The 17,728-nt window shown below is 39.9% G+C and overlaps 1 protein-coding gene across 1 annotated transcript in view; it reads right to left on the reverse strand.

The window, feature by feature from the left end:
• Positions 1–706: 706 nt before the first annotated feature.
• The window catches only part of LOC104924856 (aryl hydrocarbon receptor), a 36,607-nt gene continuing 19,585 nt past the window's right edge, over positions 707–17,728 (reverse strand). Inside the window, exons 3-11 of the mRNA XM_027290768.1 lie at positions 17,084–17,178; positions 12,938–13,027; positions 11,794–11,926; positions 10,953–11,086; positions 9,358–9,560; positions 8,989–9,098; positions 7,848–7,989; positions 5,918–7,538; positions 707–3,671 (exon numbers count right to left, since the gene is read on the reverse strand). Of these exons, the coding sequence (XP_027146569.1) occupies positions 3,522–3,671; positions 5,918–7,538; positions 7,848–7,989; positions 8,989–9,098; positions 9,358–9,560; positions 10,953–11,086; positions 11,794–11,926; positions 12,938–13,027; positions 17,084–17,178 (2,678 nt within the window). The 3' untranslated portion in view covers positions 707–3,521. The remainder of the gene's footprint in view (positions 3,672–5,917; positions 7,539–7,847; positions 7,990–8,988; positions 9,099–9,357; positions 9,561–10,952; positions 11,087–11,793; positions 11,927–12,937; positions 13,028–17,083; positions 17,179–17,728) is intronic.

The following is a 17,728-nucleotide window of genomic DNA, read 5'->3' on the forward strand; positions in this document are numbered from 1 at the left end:
GTTGTCTGATCCGTCCTCTCAACAGAGGAGGAGGCCTCAGAAACCACTTTTCCTCCATCTTCAGTGATGTCCTTTCATCCCTTCCCAGGAGATATTTCACACTTGGCTTCATGTGACTCCAACTGACAGCATCTAAAAAAAACTGCAACCACGTGATGTCTTTGAATGTAAAATGACAAACTATTGTCAAAACAGTTGCCAGTCAATGAATTAACTCGTCGTTTCAGCTGTACCTGAACATTTTCTGATGTTTTTAACTCGTCGTTTCAGCTGTACCTGAACATTTTCTGATGTTTTTAAAAATCTGAATTTGCAAAGTAACTAGTAACCAAAGTTGTCAGATAAATATAAAACGTGCAAGGGTTCCATGTGAAATGAAGTGGAGCAGAAGAAGAAAGTGGCATGAGAAGGAAATAGTGCCTCAAATTTGTACTTCAGTACAGCACCTGAGTAAATTAGTAATGCTCCACAGCAGCCAATCAAATGCATCTTGTCAGTTAATCTGAGGGTGAAAAGTTGTATTTAGTTAGCAATCTGCAACGTCACTGTTGCCACTAAATCCTACACACTGGCCCTTTAAAGGTTGAGCATATTTGTGGACTGTTGTGGATTTGTTCACAGTAATCATGCAGCCTTCTCAGAGTTAATGTAGCAATGATTTATTGTTGTTAAATGCCACACATAGCACCTTTACATGTCAGGGATCCACAGTAAGTAGTCGCTGGCAAAGGTTGGAACCTTCCCTGCTGTTCAAGTGAATACAAAACTTGGGAGGGCTCAGAGAGAAAGAGAGACGTACTGTATGAGTGGTCAGTTAATGTTTGTGTGTTTTTCACTGTGATCGGAAGAAATCCTTTATTTTAAAGGAAGAAAATAATACATTTGAAACAAGCAGTCAAAGGACACGGGTCAAATCTGCAACATCTACACCTCGCCCTGTTAGCATGTTAACGTTACTGTGGCTAAACAGCTGTCCAACATTAGAGCCTATTTAACAAGTCTCAGTAGTATGGCACCATATTCTGGCTGTCATAAGAGTCCAGTGTTTTGTGATGAGACTACTATTTACAATTTCAAAAATCAAACAAACAAAACAAAACAAAAAAATGAATCAACAAAACAGAAAAGTTTGATAAGCATGTGTTTTAAAAATAGTGCTTGGAATGAGTGACTTGACGTAAAACTATGTACATACCTGTATTTTGCCAAAGCTTGTTTGCCTTTATATACACACATTTTTTTTTCACATTGTTAATAAGTCACATCAATCATATTAAATATAGCAAACATGTCTGCTGTAGTAAAAAGAAAAGGGAAAGAAACGAGTCAGTTCAAATGACATGTAACCACATGTGTATCACATTTCAACATAAAACATAGAACAATAATATTAATACCAACAGTAATGACATTATTTGAGCAATTCATGGAAATCTCTTTTCAGCATCTGTTCTTGATGAAATAATTCTACTCTGTATCATTTTCCAGACATTTTGCTATGTACAAGAAACATTCAGAACTGTATCCGTCCAGTAGAGATCTCGTTTAAAACCTCACATTTGGTTTTTCAGAGTTTGCTGTTTGATCCTGTGTAGATGACTGACCTGATATATCACCAAGTTTTCTACCATTTGAAAGGAGAGGCCTCACACTTTTGGTGACATAATGGTGAGTAATATCATTTCATCACTGTGTATTCAGTGCTCTTCACTTCCTACAACTGGATGAAACAGCAAACAAAGAAGATTTCCCCAACATGTCCGCCTTTTCCTCTTAAAAAATATTGTAGTATAATGGCGTTGGACCTGAATTCACTGTAGAATTCCCTTGAAGGACGGGGATTGGAGGAGGAAGGGGGTTGGAGTGCAACCACTGCTTTGCTGGAGGATGACAAAACGTTTTTTCTTTTTTTTTTTTTTTTTTTGTCTTAAACATAAATGTCAAAACAATCAAGACTGCTTACTTGCTGCAGGACATGAATAAATACAGGAAATCAAAACCGACTTCTTCTAATTGAGTCAGTTCAACTTTTAACAATGACCAAAATAAAAGAAAGAAAACTCATCCCGAGGTCAAAAATTATCAACATTATTCAACGACAAAGACAAAGAAATAATAATAATTCAAGTGGAGAACAAATGATGACACCGACATCTGTATGGAAGTGTTTGTGCTTGTGAGGACATGAACCCATCACTTGGTATGTACCTCAAAATGAGAATAAAAAAGCAAACTGGTTCAAATTGCATCTCTAGCTTCAAAGATAAACATAACAAAACAAAACAAACAAAGAAACAGGGTCTGTTGGTTTTATAACCCCAGTATCCCTGACTGCAGATCTGCATCAAATGGGTGCTTGAAATAAAGTGCAGGATATTTCTAGCCATAAACTCCATATTCCATACTTTTTTTCAAACATACATGACTGAACACTGAAAGATTACATTCTCGTAGCCTGACGCAAATCTATGAGCGAAGCTGATGTCCTGTTGACTGCCGGTGCAGACTGTGTGTGTTTTATGGTGCGTTCAGATACAAAGCAAAAGAAATAACCCTAACTATACAAGCGAAAGTCACATGAAAAACAACTGCATTTGATGCTTGGTTAGATACTAATATTCTTGCTCTTCTCCTTTCTGTCTGTACATTCATGAAGTGGAGACACACAACAACCTCAGTTCATCTCAATCTGTTTGCCTGTTTGCACAGATTTCATTTTCAAAGACCAGTTATTGTCTCGATTAATCATGTTTTCAATAAAATGTCAGAAAATGATGAAAAATGCAATTTCCCAGAATCAAATTCCAGGCTTTGTTTGTCTGACCAACGGTCCAAAATTCAATGATATTCAACTTACTTCCATGAAAGACAAAGAAAAGCAGCAAATTCAGACATTTGAGAACCTAGAACCAGCAAATGTTTTCCTGTTTGCAAAATTGCTGCAGTCAAATTTCTGTTGATCAAGTAATCTCTTAATCTACTACATGTGATATTTAATGGCTTATTGTCAGCTTCCGTTAGTGAAGTATTAATCATTTACCCACCAATAACACCAAGTACTGACTCATCACTTCTTTGTGTTACTCCTGCTCTTTCTTTGCACATCAAATATAATAAAATCCTACATGAAATGACAGAAACAATGCATAGAACCATATATCATTATTGGTACCTCTGAATCTGCTTCGTGTTGTATCTGAGAAAAACCCTGCTTTATAAACTCATATTTACTTTTCTGTATGACTTAAAATAAACTCAACTGAGCACTCTTCACTGCATTATTGTAAACAAAGGACTCATATGATAATATGACATACAACACAATGCCCCACCAACAAAAAAAAGAAAGAAAGAAATATTACAAATATTTCAAAAATATATAAACAATAAACAAAAACATATAGGCCTACGTTTATTCAGCTTTGTTTGTCGTGGTATCTAGATGTATAAGGCTGGTCCAGTCATTGTGTGTTTCTGGCCAATAACAGTGTCCTGCTGCATGACTGTCCGTGGTCTGCTGGTCAGAGGTAGAAACCGGTGGCTGGTGGGTCAGGGAGGCTGGACAAAGTCTCAGGACTGGGCATCTGGACAGTAGGGGGCACTGCTCCGTTTCTATTGGGCAGGGCACAGCCTCCAGGATAAGTACTGTTCAGGAAGCAACCATTCTCCATCTGCAAGAGGAGAAAAGAGGACACCATGAATAAAGACAGTAATATATAGTCGTACTATGGGAATGTGCATCATTTTATACATACAGTATTTGCTACTTTAATTTAGAATAAAAGTTCTCTGGATTTTAATATTGTTTTGCAGTTTCTTATGATGTCATGGTGATACAGTGGTAAAAGACAGGCTGTTTAACATTTATTTTGAAATGGGATGTAGCTAAAAACTATTAAAGACAAGTAATTATTTTAATTATTTAGATTTAGATGTGATGACCTCACCCATTCTGCACATCTAGGGTTCTGTCTACATTAACCAAACTATAAACACATCTTCCTATTTCTTCTGCAAACACGTTTAGTCTCTGCAGCAAATAAAAACAATTCAGCTTTTTTTGTAGCTCATAGAGAGCAATGACCCTTTATGAAGAAACCAAACAAGATACGGTTGTAGAAAAAATACAGCACTGCACCATTTTGTAGGTCTCTCCCTTGGAATGTCAGCTAATTTACTATAGTAGCATATAAATGATGTGTTATGTCTGCATGGTATATTTACATTTTGATCTCTTTAGTAAGGATTTAATGTTTTTAATATAATACGGTGTACTGTATAGTGCTGTATGTTTGAAATACACTACACACATTTTACAAGATAAAAATATGTTCTATAAATTTGTTTGCACAAGCACTAAATGATTTCAGCCAGATACCAATGTGATACCCACACTATATCTTGCCTATGGTGATATGGATTAATGATCATATAAAACCTAATTTATTCCAAGACAAAGGAAGCATTCAACACAAAATCACTAACTACCATAAACATAACTGCCTTTAAAGATTTCTTGGCATTGTTAGTTTACCAAATACAGTGGTGGCCAAAATTTCAGTTGTTTTAGTTGAATTGGTAATTAAAATACCCATAAAATGAATGAAATATCTACAATGATCCCAATGATCCAGATATCTCCCAACCACCAATGTACCACCAATAAAATATATTTTCTGAATGAAGCCAGTCTTCACAGCGTGATCCCAGAGACAGAACAGAACAGATTAGATCTTTCCTGTCTAACCTGGGGTGTGACATGTGACGAGTGACAATAAAAGTCCATTTAATTCACATGTTCTAAAATGTTGTCATGTTCTGGAATGTTCTAATGTTTCAGAATGTTGGCATATTCCAGAATGCGTAAACATGTTGTAAAATATTTGCATGTTACAGAATTTTGGATGTTCTAGAATGTTTTAATGTTCAAGAATGTTGACATGTTCTGGAATGTCCCCATGTTCTGTAAGATGTGCATGTTCTGGATTGTTGCAATGTTATTCTGCTGACGTTCTAGACTGTTGTCTTGTGCCAAATGTTGACATGTTTTGAATGTTGTAATGTTCTGAACTGTTCAAAAGTTCCGAAATGTTGGTATCTTACAGAATGTTGGCATATTACAGAATGTTGGCACATCTAGAACATCCCCATGATCCGGAATATTTTCATGTTCCAGAATGTTGCCATGTTCAGGAATGATGTCATGTTCGGAATGTTGTCAGGTTTTAGAATGTCGTCAGGTTCTAGAATGTTGTCATGTTACGGAATGTTTGAATGTTCTAGAATGTTTGAATGTTTCAGAATGTAGGCATATTATAGAATGTTTCCATCTATCAGAATGTTCCCATGTTCCTGAATGTTGCCATGTTTTAAATGTTTGAATGTTCCAGAATGTAGGCATGTTCCAGGATGTTGGCATGTTCCAGAATGTTCTTGTGTTTTAGAATGTTGTCATGTTCGAGAATGTTATAATGTTAAAGAATGTTGGCATGTGCTGAATGCTGTCATGTTCTAGAATGTTTGCATCTTCTAGAATGTTCTAGGATGTTGGCATATTATAGAATGTTCCAGAATGTCCCCATGTTCTAGAATGCTTGCATGGTTTGGCTTAGAAAGTGTGTCTCATGTAGCATGCACATGCATGAAACACGTTACACTTGAGACAAAGAAATGTATGGAACGGAGGTGTCGAACAGAGGTTTGTCTACCGTGTCACCGGTCCTTTAAGAACAAGAGAAAAAGCTAAAGGTAAAAGGTATTTCAAGGATAATCTTTCCAAGTTTCTTAAAAAGTAATTTGTGGAACAGTTGGGAAAAAATTATGTTCTAATACAGATGTTGGTCACAAGAGACTGAAGTGCACCATCACCCCATGTTCAAAATAGGAATAAAAGCATTCAGTGTTTCAGCCACTTCACCTTATTGGGACTGGCGTCATGGGTGATCTCAGAGGTCATCATAGTGCCATAGTGGTCCAACTGCTGGCATGGCTTGCCAACTCCTAGGATCTGATCAAGGGAAGCGTTGGGGGGCGGGCACTGCGACAGGCTGGAGATGACTTGGGCCAAAGGAACTGGTATCGGCTCCTGCTGCTGCTGTTTATGGTTCATGCCCTGGAATGATGAAACTGTGGACTCCGACCCATGCTGTTGTCCACTCCTCCCAAACAAACTTCCACTAATAGTATAATCCACATTGTTAATATCAGGCATGCTATAATCCATGCAAGAATCTAGTGAAGCGTTTGTCAGAGGTTTTTGGCTGTTATCAAGGCAAAGGTTGCTGCCCAGACTTCCGCTGAATCCATAGTCCTGCCACTGGGGGTTTCCGGCTGAATGCTCTGTGCTAGAGATGCCACACAGTCCATTGAGGTTGGCTGCCTTCTGTTTGGCATGGCACTGCTGTGAGAGATGGTTCTGCATCCTGGGTTGCTGCTGATGCTGAAGGTAGCGTTGATGCATTTGTTGCTGATGAAGCTTGGCATCCAGCTCTGAGGCCTTACCATTGAAAATAGTTTGTTGTGTGTTATAGTGTTCCACTTGTATCCCTGCATTGGCAAGAATGTCTTGGGGTGTCCATTGTCCATTGGGGATTGGGGAATGATTTTTCCCCAGCAGGTCTCCATTAACGGCTATTGTGTTAGCCAAATGGTCACTCCGCTGGCCCCAGTCATGGGCCACTTTACTGGATCGCATGTTGAGGTGTTGTTGCATCTGCTGGGATAGCTGGACAATGGGAGCCTGCTCTGCCCGGGGAGGCTTATGCTGAGGAAACTGTATTTGCACATTAGCATCAGGAGTTTGATTACTATTAGGTAGTGACACTGCTGTGGCTGTCGCTGAGGAAGTACTGGGAGGCACCTGTCCTCCACATTCTGTGGAATCAATCTTTCCCTCTATGGAGTCGTAGATATAAGAAAGGATTTCCTCATTTGTCAGCAGGTCATCCAAAGTGGGCACTCGTTCAGGGTCCATCTCAACTCTGATCATCCGCTCGTCCAGCAGCAGCAGCTCTAGATCCTCAGCACTCAGCCCCAACCCTTCCAGAGCCCCAAACAGCTCACTAATTGTACAACCCCCCTCTTCCGAATCCACAACCCCTTGGCCTTCCAGGGAGAGGGAGTCTAGAGTAGACAGCAGTGGGTCAAAGCTGGTGGTTGCCTGTGTGTTGCCTGGATCCAGCACACCATTGCTTGGTTCGTCCCAGCTCCTGTGCAAGCTGGAGGATTCAGAGTCAGAGAAGCCCATTTGATCTCCAAAGAAACTATGGAATGACATTTTGGGCTCCAAGGCAGGCTGGCAAACATACACTGACTCATCCTGACTCATGAGCGCCCCTAGAAGAGAGCCGGGGTCCAGACCATCCCTCACCAGGCTGTCAGCCCGGCTTTTCTTTGACTTACTGCCATTTTTCTCATGGCTTCCATCTCTATAGACTGCTATGGGGTGGTTTGACTGGTAGAGCAGGGCCTCTCCTGTAGCATAGGTAAATGGTAGATGCATGGAGCGCTTAAGCAAGTGTTCTCCTCCTTCCTCATCCCTATAAAGACAGAAAACAGGATTGTCTGAGACCTCACCATGGAAATTCACTTACAAAGCTGACAAAGTGCTTGCTTAGCTGCTGGCAGAGTTACTGGTTTGGTTCTTATTTTTCTATGATCAAAGGTGTTATAAGGTGTTATACACAGGGTATAACAATAACAATTATCTGTCAACTGAAAACTACACATGCTTCTTGCTAAGAATAAACTCTTAAACTCCCTATTTGTTCCCATGTAAACTTTATGGTTAGTCTGGATCTGGTACTTTTTGTTGGTTTACAACACAACATAAACAGATAGGAACATACAAAAGAGGCCTCTGGGTGGCGATGATGTAGTCTGGTTTGCCGTTCTTGTACACCAGCCTGGCATTGGCCTGGACCCACTTCCAGCGATTCTCCTTGGTGAGGAGCCTGAACACAGTCAGACCACTCTCTCCAGTCTTCATCACTACAAATATAGAATTCAGAACAAAGTTATAATAAGTGAACTGTATCACAAAAATAATTTAGTAAATCTTCTGAAAAGCACTTTATTTTAGTAACATGTCCAAAGTTGTATTTTGTATTTTTGCATATTGGTGGTTTAAAATGGCATTACTTATTATTACTCATATTTAATGGAAATTCAATCAACAGAAATAGAGTCATTCCTCGCTATGAATATTAAAAAAAAAAAAACTTGCTGCAGTTGCTGAGAATGTGAGAGACAAAGATGACATAACTGACAGTGAATGAGTTATTAATTATTACAGGTATTCTGTAACCTGCTTGCTACTTTATATTACAAATTACTGAGGGTGAAAAAGTTCAGTTCTGTTTGGATCATAAGCTCTTGTACAAGATCATCTTGATGCTCGAGCTTGAAAAAATGCTCCCTTAAGCAGCACGTCAGAATCCGTAAATCTGGCTCAGTGCAGGAGATCAGTTAGCTAATTTCTCCACTTGCTTTGACATCTTGATTTAACTTTTCTGACCCTTGCAATACCGTAAGGTGAGAGTGGTGGGTAGTGTATCTGACCTCTTTAGTGTTTGTGTGTTGGTGCTGCTGTATGGATCTGTGGATTTGTGGACCCTGACCTCTGCTCTGGCAGTTCTATAGCTCTGCTCAACCTGCTCCATAATCCAGCAGGATTACTTGTGAAAGCTGTCTGAACTCACTGAACTTTTGTGACAGGAACAAATCTAAAATAGCAACATGCCTCTGTCAGATAACCATAACAAATGGATGGATTTATATTGCTTATTCTGTTTATTATAAAACAATTTTCAATCACTTTGAGCCAAAATGTGTCCAACTTTATTTAAAGTCCATAGAGTGGAGGAATATCAAAAAAAATAAAGTAGACCTTTTCTGAATAGCACAAGTGGAGTGATGACATGAAACAGGACACAGAGAGATGCAACAAAGGTTACCAGCCACTCTTGGGAGTGCACCAATAGAACTTACTTCTGACATGGTTCTCTGCACAGTACAACATATCTGCTGCATGGATGAACTGATAGCCGGATCCTCGTACCCGAAGTTCAGCCTCTGTGTACCCCAACACGATCTTCCCCCTGTGCAGAAAAAAAACATACTTCACTTTCCAAACATCATGCAAGGTACACACATCTTACATCCATATGTAGTGAATGATCTTTAAGGTATTGCAGCAAAACAATACACAGGAGAATAACACATGCTGTTTGAATCATGAATGTAACATTGATTCCTGGTGTCTTATCTTCACAAAAATCAAGATAGGATAGGATACAAAGGGCTGCATGGAATCATGTATGGAGTGTGTACATGTATGTTGCATGTTAGTATCATTACTTTGCGTCACAGGCCATAGGTGTGAAGTCCAGCTTGTGTTTGGTTCTGAAGATCATGTTCTTGGTCCTGATCTCCAGGATAGATGGAGGCTGCAGAGGAGTCGCAATGGCAAAAAGGGCGAGCTGAGGCGGGACCTTTCCTCCGTTTTCTTGCCGCTGGTTCTGTCCATGCAGAAACTTAAGTCTGCCATGGATGTTTAAAGCCTGTAAAGAGAATAAATGAAATCAAATATGTAATAAGTTATTTTTTCATGTAAGTCCTATATAATATCTAAAGACTGTGGAGCTTCACTCAGTCACACAGTAGCCTCATTTACTTGCACTTTTTTTTACAGCAGACATGTTGACATGAAATAGCAGGGTAAACTGTTCCATTTAGTGCAGCAGAGACTTTCCAGTGAACTGACATGCACCACAGCAGCACCCTGACTCTGAATACCGCAATTTGTATCATTGGTAACACCTGTGTTTACCTACTATTTCATGTGCTGTGAAAAGGGTCTATAATCCAATATTGGTATTTACTCTGACACAATAATGTGATAGGGTGTATTTTGGAAAAATACAATCTCAATCTTCACGCACAACACATCAGACTATCAAACTATCAGAGGAACAAGGAGAGACCCCTTCTCCCTTTGGCTGGAACGCAGCAGTGAAGCCAGCCCTATAAATGTGAAAGTCTAGGCTGCGAAAAGAGATGACGGTTACTCGCTATAACAGTCACAGCTCTGTGTTCAATTCTCTGGGAATGTACAGCACTCAGATGGAGAGCAATTGTATGTGTGCATAGTGCAATAGCTGTCTGGCTAAAAGTTCAGGGAACTTCCCCATGGCAATGTACGCTGCTGCTGTTTGGTTGCGTGTACAAATAAAAACGTGATGATTCTCTGGCAACAGGGCAAAATGTTGAATCACCTTCTATATAGTTCCATCACATTTATGTGCAGAGACATGTGCGCCAGCCACTGTCCCCCCCCATAACCTGAGAGAGATGTGTCTGTAAACACAGATGTGTGATGTAGCTCTGCCCAGAGGCAAACCCCCCCCCGCTGACAGGACATGAAGGTTTTTCCAAGAGGCTACTAGAGCAGAACCGACTGAGGAACTTACATCGCAGATGACGCACAGGGTCGAGATGCAGATATATACATCATCTTTAATCGTTGTCACTACCCTACATCATTATTAATCATTCTACCTATTTACTGTGTGCTATGCTCGTATCTTTGACCTTGTACAGACTGTATAAGTATATGTATATTAACTAATTATTAAGCTCCGCTTTTAACTATTGTGTGTGTCATTTGTGTTACTATAAATTCTCTTTCTCACATCTGAAGATGTGAGTGGAACATTGACAATGGACATTTAATATCCAGGAACCCATGTTTCAACCTCGTCTTGTTTATGTCTCTGACAATAGTAGTATTTCTATAATTCTATAAGAGCCACATGTGTCTTTGTCTACCATGTACGTTAAAGATAAATCTGAAAGAACCTTGTTGTAGGTTGGCGTTATCAGACAGGTAGCATTTACATCTCTGGGAGTAGGTGTAAAATATTGTGGGACTGGCCTCTTGAAACTGAACCTACCAGGAAGCCAGAGGAGTTGTCCAGGAGGCAGCGAAAGCGACACATAAAGCTCCTCTCCAGGAAGGACGAGTTTTCTGGGGGAAGCTGCTCAGGGTTATAGGTGACCAACGATGAGCTGCTGTCCGGTTCCATCTCTGTAATTAAAAAAAAAACACATATGAGCTGATGTCAGTGACAATGACTATCAGCTGAATATAACACGAGAACTGTGGGAAATGCCCAGTGAAGTAACAATCCTCCTCAGCTTCATGCTGCTCTGTATCTGCAACACCAAGTCCACTTTTGAAAAAGAATTTGATCAGATTCTTCTCGAAATGTCACCCAGCTCATATATTGAACCTGTCACATTATGGAAACTGCAGATGGTCTAACTGCCATTTCACTGTGACTATAGCGTTTAAGATTCTCTCCACTGTATAAATGCACTGATGTAATAAAACATGGACTTAACTCTGTCCCAACACACCAAGTAACAGTATAAAAGGGTTAAAGGGGAGACTGTAAACGGTTCAGCACAGGAGTGTGTTTGTTGTGTCAGGGCTGCAGGTCTTACAGCCTAAACACAGTGCTCAGAACCAGAGTGTAGAGACATAAGCATCTTAAAACCCAAATACAGATCTGGGACCACTTCACCTCATAAGCCCCAGTGAAGATTACAGAGTCATGTGACCTGACCTGAGGAGGGTCTTAAAGCTTAATGCCTGAACTGTGTGTACTTAACCGTCTGATATTGGTGTCCAAATGCATGTTCACACAGACAGTTTCAGTTAATAAGCCTGTATTCAGTCCCACCAGGACCTCTCAGATGTGCTGTGGTCATGTAGGAAGAGAGAGTGATCACCTTGGGGGGAGTCCTGAGTGATGGATGCAGCAGGAGGAGGAGGAGGATTCAAAGCCCAGTGCAAGTTTCTCCTGAGCTCCTGCTGGTCCTCCGTATGGACCAGTTCATACACACTCTGGTGCATAACATCCGTCTGAGAGGCCAGAATAAAAAAGTCAGATGAAAGTGAAGAACATACAGGATGTAGGCAAAATTATACACTTGGAAAAGAACCAACCATGAAAATTTTATCAGACTGCTAAGAGATGCTGCAGGGTTTGTTGGTAGTAGCTCCAAACAGTGTTGGTGGGTCGCTGCAGTGGTGTACAGAGTGGTTGCTAAGGTGTTGCTATACAGGCGCATCTAGGTGGCTGTAAGATTTTTTTTTTGGACGTTCCCACTGCGTTGCTTGAAGCTTTCTAGGATGTTTGGGATGTTTGCTTTGGAATAGTTACTAGCTACCTGGGCATCTACTCTAATGTTTTTAAAGTCACAAAGGTTGTGCTATTAATAGCAGCAGCAGCAGCAGCAGCAGCATTAGCAGCAAGTCACGTAGTCCCATTAGTGTGTGTGTGGCTCCAGCAGTACGGATGACAAATCATTGTGTTCAAAAAAAAAAAAAAGACTTTAGGATTGCTGGTAAAAATCACAGTACAGATCCACTCAGCTGTCCACAGAGTTCCAGTGTGTGCTGCTCAGGTGATGTGTTGCCCAATGCAGCCCCCTGCTGTGACTGGTGGTTTGCGAAAAGGCCAAGCTATAAATAGATCGGATCTCTTTGCTGTTGTTTGAGTCTCTGACTCTGCACCGTGCAGGAAGAAGACCAGACCAGTGAGCTACTCCCAGCAAGTGTGGCATGCAGGACATCCATCCAGACCCATCGATTAATTGTTAAAACAGATCCTCAACATGTTTAAAGTGATAACATATGTGTCTCTATAGATTTGCACATCTCTGTGTTTACTTATGCACATGAACAATGTACACAGGGATGAATAAGAGTGGAGTTCAATCATGAACACATTTAAAACCTTTCACGTACAGCAGATCTGTTTTCAAGTATACTCTAAGGCATATAGGCTATATGTTGTTTCTATTCCTGCTTGTTTTATCTGGGTCTTTAGACAGTTATTGGAGGGTGGTGGTAGAGGGCTACAATACCTACCTGGTGGAAGCCTAAGTAATCCTGGATGGTGTGAGAGGAGTAGAAAATGGTCCCACTGGCAGTGATAACCAGGACAAAACCGTTGAGAGCCTGTGGGTCAAAGAAAACAAGCACAAAGACATTTAGCACAGGCATGGTCTCTTATTTAGCACAATCATCTCTCACTGTGTGCAAGCTTTTAATCAAGAAAACCAGTGTCATCACTAAAAGCTCGCCTGTGTAATGTCGTACTATGAAATGGTTGTTTGCAAGTCATCCTTTCTGAACAGACAGACATGTGTATATTCTACCTGACCTATCCTTTAGAGCTCGTGGAATCTGGGTGGATTCAGGAAATTAGGAAGGAAGTAAAGGAAGAAAATGAGGAAGCATGTTATGTGAAATATATTTCTCTTCAAAATGGAATAGCTGTTCCAACATTTCCACCTCACTAAACGACACACGTCCCCTGCCTCGGTTTTGTAGACAAACACACAAACAGACATGTACCAACAAACGCTGACACACACGCATACACACAACATCCATACAAACACAGTCATCTCTTCCCCAAATTAGCCCACAGGGATGACTAATGCTGTTATTTTCCCCGATAATATACCAATGAGTCATCACAATTATCTGCAGCACTTCCAGAGTAGAGAATAAAAATCAACACCCAAATGTCAATGTTGAGTTTTCCACATAAACTTTCACCAAACACAAGCTAAATTCTGTCTCTATGCAGTGTTTCATTTTCTATTTCTAACTACTAACTTTTGAAATAATTTATTGTCTTATGTAAGAAGGCACCTTGCAAAATGCTCTGTTGGAAGAGGGCATGTGATGTGAAAGGCTGTGCAGCCGTCAGAAATGAGGCCATATGTTTTAACGTCACATAGTTTACTCATGTGTACTCATTAACCTCCCAGCTGAAAATGATTTAATTCAGTCATGAGTATGAGCAAATGAACAGTGATGTCTTGGAAATTTTGCACTAATAGAGAACAAAAGAACATACACTGTTATAGTTGGAAGACTTAGATGAAATGTATCTTTATTAATAAATCTCTTCCAAACATATCACAGTGACAATTAAACCACAATTAACCCAATGTGTATAAATAGGAATAAAATGAGGAATGTGTCTGAAAACAAAATTATTCCAACTTTGTTGAATAGTGCATAAAGAGGGCAGTCTACACAATTAGAGCAGGTTGATGTCAGTTATTGTCAAAAATGACCAGTTCTGCTTGTGTTCATGTTTCAATAGAAACTGAAAGTAACAACATAATTAAGACGTCCTGCCACATTCTGCCACGTTTCCTCCATCTGAGTCTGAATAATTTATGATTGAGGCTCACAGCTCCTCTATAATTCACTACCGTCTGACGCGAAGAAGAGCAAAGTAACTGGCTCAGACCTGGGATCATAAATAAACCTCACATTCCTGTGAGTCTGTTAACGGCTTGCTGTCCACTCTCATCCCGATGGTCGGGAGGGGAAGGAACAGGAGGAGGAAGAGGCACCCTTGTTTTCTCTAAATGAGCTTTCAATTCTCATTACTAACAAGTTGGGGAAATGTAGGCTTATCATAATAATGAAACCTCCGCGGTAGGGTTGGGGTATGGCAGGCAGGCTGTTTCCTCTTCGCTCCTGGAATGCCAGTATGATGCACATTCGGAGGAACTGGACTGGAAAATCGATGACTCTAGCAGATCCCAAAAAGATCTGGCAGCCAGTGAACTCCCTTTCTACTCAATCATATATACAATACAGAGGGCACCAAACCACTGTGAACCAGGAACAGTGTTTTTGTAGTTTCACTGAAATGGAAAACAGGACTGTTGATTACCTTTTCTTAATAAGTTAAACCCTGACCCTGAGAAATTCTTCTGGTTTCAGGCTTTCTACAAGATTGGAACCCATTTTGTCTTCATGTAGACACAATGTTGGGTAAAAAGCCTTGCCCACAGTCATCAGTTTCAGTTCATCCAGGACAGATTGTCCACCCAAGAAGAACGAGAGTGTCATTTGTTTAAGCAAGTGCCCCAAATGTTTTATGTTTAAGCAGCGGCATCCTTGACTGGACATCGAAATTGTTACAGGAAGAAGTATGTTGCACTATAGAATGACTACAGTCGCGTTTACACCCAAAGTATCTGGAACTTTTAGTCCCAGGAACTACTTTTCATGGAACTAAAAGATTCTTTCAGCATGTTGTTGTCTGTGTTTCCACTATTGTCCAAAGAGTGGCAAAGATGAGCAAATATTACTTATTATTACACATAGTGTTCTACAACACTAAGGCCTGGATGTTGTCGTGCCACCTGACATATGCTTTCTTCTGTAACTCTAAGTTGATGTAGCACAGTGAAAAAAAAAGAAACATGTGACTTAACCAAGCCCTGTCCTGTACTGACGTCCTCCAAAAATTCTTGGTTTCTAGGTGAAGTTTCTCTGTTGGAAACACTGCTCAAGTTTGCAGAGGGAGGAGGTTGACGTGGATGGATGGGGTCAACAAAACATCAGACTCTAACATGGGATATTGATGTATGTTCCCATTTCCTGACAATAATCACTGTTGTTTATCTATGGGCATGACCACAGTTTAACCATATTTAACTTGCAAACTAACCAACAAAGTAATCACTTTAGCCCCATGACAATGTTTTCCTCAGGACCTAACCCTCATCTTAACCTAATTTTTTTTCTGTGCCTTAACCTCATAAAACCATAACTATATGCAGGCCAGTTAAGTTCTTCTACACCAAGCTGGCAAAATCATTTCTTTATAGACTTGGCTACGGCGTACTGTCATGTTGAAACAGGAAAGGGCCTTACCCAAACTGTTGCCACAAGGTTAGAAGCTCACTATCATCTAAAATATCATGGTATATTGTAGCATTCAAATTTCCTTTTCACTTGAAACTAAGAGGCCCAAACCATTACAATGACATTTCCAACAACGGCAATAGTTTGGTTTGGAAATCACCATAAATTTATATATATATATATATCTATATATATATATATTATATCTATATATATATGTTTCTGTCTTGCAGGTTCCCGTGGATCGTGGCTACACTTAGATTGGGGATTATGGTTGCGCCCGTGTGGGTCCTTGGGTCTCTATCAATAATTGTATAAAGAGTACAGTCTAGACTTGCTCTATATGAAAAGTGTCATGAGATAACTAATAAATATTCTGTTATGATTTGGCGCCATAAAAATAAAATCTCATTGATTTAAATCTACATAGTTTGAATGTTGCAGTAAAATCAGGGATTTGTTTCAAACATGCCATCACTCATTCTCACTCAGTCACTACTCATGTTGTTGGAGGAAGAAATAGTTGGACATCTGGGTAACCAACACTCTTGTTGAGTTTAATGAGAAGATAGATATCACCCCCATGTCTGTGTGGTATATATGAAGCTACAGCCAACAGTCATTTAGTTTAGTTCAGCATTAAAGCTTTCCACGGGTAGAAAATGTATAAAAAAGGACACTGCTGCTTACAGTTTTTACTTTTTTATGCTGAACTAAGCTAACCTACTGCCTGTAATTTTTTATTTTAATTAAGTTTTGGCATAAAGAAAGCAAATACAAAGGCTTTTCAAGATGTTGAACTATTCCTTTAAATAAAACCACCATTCATCAGAATGATGGACAAAACAACAAAAAATTATTATTCAAGCTGTAAACAAACAAACAAAATCCCTCTTTGGATTCTTTACAAATAAGTACGAAGCAGAAGTTTTACCCACCGGTTGAGCAGCACACACTCTTGACTACAGACTCATGTTTTCATGAGGGCACAGCATACTGTGCCAGATGTAATGAATGGTAAGCTGCTGTGAGTCTCTGTCATAAGGTCTAAATAGATTATGGGCACTTTATGTTTCAGACACACAAATGAAATCAGTGCTGTTGCCCAACAACATTCGCTGCCCTTCGAAACATATTGCACATCTTAACGATATTGAACATATTGACCATAGTGGTTTGATTGTTTGGAAACTGAAATGTTTGAGTTAGCAACAAACAGTCTCAAATATTGAACCTAAAATCAATGAAAGAGTTGCTAGAGATAACATATAGCGAATTTACTGTTGATAACAACAGACAGGAGAAATCTATCAATACAGATTTAATACTGACCTGCAGCAAAAGATCGCCTTCAGGTATCTTGGTGTCCGCCCCTCCTGCTGTTTTGCTGTCGCCATCGGTCACTCCTTTCCGACTGTTCAGTGTGACTGTAGAGAGAGACAGACAGGGAGGGGGGTGGTGGTGGAGGTGGGGAGAGGCAGACAGGTTTTTAGTCCTGTGATAATGTTTGCAAAGCACCGCTGTGACTGGCAGACTGCCTGATGTTTAGTATGCTGAAGCTCATCAAATATTCATTACCTGCAATCTGACAGTCCAACTTGCCCAAACCCAACGCTTTTATTTTGTTCAACTTGCTCACATCATGATTTTGACATCAGCACGAGTGATGTACATTACAACAGACAAAAATGTTTCTTCTTCTTCTTGTTTTCTGTCTCCTGAGAAGCTCTGCAGTCAGTTCCATGTACAGTACATACTTAGATTAAATGAAGTGAATGAATTAATCAATTCTTCCTACTTAGGTATCTATCTACTATCAGCAATTTTGATCATTTGTCTTTTTTAGGCACTATAACCTCATTTCAGCCTCACCTGTAAGTGTTTGCTGTTTTTCTTTGTCTGCTTTATCTGATAGTAAAATTAAAATCTTGTGGTTTGGACTGTTGGTTGAACATAACAAGTAAGACTTTTTTTTTT

This window comes from Larimichthys crocea, chromosome XVIII (assembly GCF_000972845.2).
Source record: "Larimichthys crocea isolate SSNF chromosome XVIII, L_crocea_2.0, whole genome shotgun sequence".
Taxonomy (NCBI): Eukaryota; Metazoa; Chordata; class Actinopteri; family Sciaenidae; genus Larimichthys; species Larimichthys crocea.